The sequence below is a fragment of the Anomaloglossus baeobatrachus genome, chromosome 5 (genome assembly GCF_048569485.1).
Source record: "Anomaloglossus baeobatrachus isolate aAnoBae1 chromosome 5, aAnoBae1.hap1, whole genome shotgun sequence".
NCBI lineage: Eukaryota > Metazoa > Chordata > Amphibia > Anura > Aromobatidae > Anomaloglossus > Anomaloglossus baeobatrachus.
In genome coordinates this window covers 110,941,430-110,944,679 of record NC_134357.1, presented here as the reverse complement: position 1 = coordinate 110,944,679, position 3,250 = coordinate 110,941,430, and the positions used below count along the sequence as shown (strand labels likewise).

The window sequence follows — 3,250 nt, the reverse complement described above, 5'->3', positions numbered from 1 at the left end:
AGCACACCAAGCAGTATGGCAAAAAGAATCAGAGTGATTTATTAGCCCATAGTAGCAGTGGCCTCTATCCATCTATCTATCTATCTATCTATCTATCTATCTATCTATCTATCTATCTATCATATCCATTTAATTTATCTGTCTAATCACTATTGATGTATATCTATATATCTATCAAAACTATATCTATCTACAGTATCTATCTAATATTTATCTATCTACTTACATCTATCTAGCAAATATAGTAGCAATATAAAAACCCAGGGAAGACACTAAAGTCAGAAAAGCTCAGTGGCTATGAAGAGGTTACTTTGAGCAACTGCAGGTTGAGCAGTGGAGCCCAGCAGTACCTGCCCTATAGAAGAGGACTGGGAGTCTATTTATAACCCAAACCAATAGAGAGGATTTGAGCAGCGCTGAGTATTTGGCTGGATGATCGCACTGAGCAGTGATGCAGCGCTGCCTCTGAGCCCAGCACACATGATTCTCCTCTGCTCCTGGCTGGGAGGTAGCTACACTCAGGATCTGCATTACACTGACACAACAGGATTCTTGGGTTTCCTTCAAGGAACATAAAATGGTCATTTGTCTTTCCTCCTCCCATGGATTTGATAAGACATTGCTCTTGGATCTTGGTTGGATTTCTTTTGTTGGATACAAGCACATCTTAAAATATGAGGAGGTAGCTACTTTATTGTGTTTTTTTGTACATTATGGTCATGTTTGAGCTTCGTAAACCAGAGCCTGCAATAGACTCTTTCTGGCTGATCATCTTATAATTCTGTGTATGTTCCCTGTATTTTCTATTTTTGCTGACTTTTAAATTCCTGAAAATTTTAGAAATGAGATAAAAGCATTCAAGAGTGAAAACTGCACCTCTAAAAAAAAAAAGAGTGGACATCACCTGGTGTCCACCACATGGAAAACCTCTCCATTTACAATGTCACAATCAATGTGTTAAATGCAGAACTTGATGTTGCCAGCAAGGACTTGAGCCTCCGAGCACTCACAGGCTTGTTGTTGTCTTTGCTCATACTTTCCACTCTTTTGGGGAACACTTTGGTATGTTTGGCTGTCATCAAGTTCAGACATCTTAGGTCCAAGGTGACCAACTTCTTTGTCATCTCTTTGGCTGTGTCAGATCTGTTTGTTGCCCTTCTGGTGATGCCATGGAAGGCAGTGACTGAGGTAGCAGGGTACTGGCTCTTTGGAAACTTCTGTGACACATGGATTGCATTTGACATAATGTGCTCCACTGCTTCTATCTTGAACCTGTGCATCATTAGCTTAGACAGATATTGGGCGATTGCAAGTCCATTCAGGTATGAGAGAAAAATGACTCAGAGGGTGGCTTTCATCATGATTGGTGTAGCATGGACTTTATCAATCTTGATATCATTCATTCCAGTTCAGCTCAGCTGGCATAAATCTCAAGGGACCCTTGGAGAGCTCAATGCTACCAACCAGACAGAGAACTGTGACTCCAGCCTTAATAGGACATATGCCATATCTTCTTCTCTCATTAGCTTCTACATACCTGTGGTTATCATGATTGGGACATACACAAGAATATATCGGATAGCTCAGACTCAGATCAGGAGGATCTCATCTCTTGAAAGAGCTGTAGAGCATGCTCAAAGCTGCCATTCCGATTGTCCCCATGAAAACTCACTAAAGACTTCTTTCAGGAAGGAGACCAAGGTCTTGAAAACTTTGTCCATTATTATGGGAGTATTCGTATTCTGCTGGCTGCCATTTTTTGTCCTAAACTGCATGGTACCCTTTTGCCACCTTGGTCTTCCAGGACACAGTGATCCAGAACCCCCCTGTGTTAGTGAGACCACATTTAGCATATTTGTCTGGTTCGGGTGGGCCAACTCATCCCTGAACCCCGTTATTTATGCATTTAACGCAGATTTTAGAAAAGCGTTTACTACAATATTGGGATGCAACAGATTCTGTTCTAGCACCAATGTGGAAGCCATCAACTTCAGCAATGAGTTAGTGTCCTACCATCATGACACCACTTTTCAGAAAGACATACCAGTCCCTTTCAATAGCTCCCAGCTCCCCAATGTTGTGACTCAAGACCAAGAGGATTTGGAAGGACATTGTTTTGACAAAGTGTCTGTGATATCGAATTCTCATGGAACCAGGAGTCAGAAAACCTTACTCTTACCTGTTACTGTTCAATTTGAATGTGAGGCAGAAATATCATTGGACACAATCACTCCATTTACTTCTGTGGGACCCCTAGAATGTCATCCACATGCAGTAACTGATGAAGACAATCAATTCACCACAAAGCTATACTAGATATGGAACACTAAACATCTCCAACCATCACAGTCACTATACGTAAATCTCTATACGTAAATCATTAGATCAATACTCCAATTGATTTGATGTCAATTATGTTGATTGGTTACTATCATTTAGCAACAGGAATGGCATACCCCTAGACAATGCTGCCCTTTTCTGCCTGATCTACATCATTGATGTTAGTAAATCTCAGGGACTATTCTTAGAAACAAAAAAAAGAGAAAAAGCTAGCTCTCTGATGCAGAACATAGCCACTGCCATGGACACAAACGGTTAAGGATGTAGAGGAGATCCAGCTCAAGACGGAGCGAAAAATTCAGACTTTATTGAAATGCCTTAATATAGTGATAACAGCAGAAAAATGCACTGATCAGCAGGGAGTTACTTGCTGATCAGTGCATTTTTCTTATGTTATCACTATATTAATACATTTCAATAAAATCTGGAATTTTTTTACCCCATCTGGAGCTGGATCTCCTCTATAGCCGTAAATATTTTTAATATTCTGCTATCTTCTCTATTATGGTAATTTACATTTCAGTAACTTCAAAAAGGAGAGACTTTGATAAGCTATAGGTATTCCTACCTTCAGGTTTCTGGTATGGAAAATGTTGACCTAAATTGGTAATAAATGGAGCAATTTTCTTATGAGCATGCTTTTACACACACCTTAGGCTCTCTGCACACTTTGCTTTTTTCCAAGCTTTTTTTCTTGCAGATTTAAATCAATAAAGCAAAGAAAAAAGCTACACAGCAAAATCTATGAGAATCCTGACTTGCTGTGCAGATTTTATTGCAGAAAAAAGAAGCAGCATGTCAATTGTTTCTGCTTTTTTTCCCTGCGTTTTCCCTATCTCAATAAAGGGAAAAAAAGGATGAAAAAAGCATGAACAGAAGCTGAATAAAGCATGAAAAGAAGCATAAAAAC

General features: G+C 39.5%; 1 protein-coding gene across 1 annotated transcript; it reads left to right on the top strand.

Annotated features, from left to right (window-relative positions):
• Window positions 1-421: 421 nt before the first annotated feature.
• Window positions 422-2,652, top strand: LOC142313362 (D(1C) dopamine receptor). Its single transcript, XM_075352377.1, has one exon. The coding sequence runs from the start codon at window positions 919-921 to the stop codon at window positions 2,314-2,316; it is 1,398 nt and encodes a 465-aa protein (XP_075208492.1). The 5' UTR covers window positions 422-918; the 3' UTR covers window positions 2,317-2,652.
• Window positions 2,653-3,250: the final 598 nt, after the last annotated feature.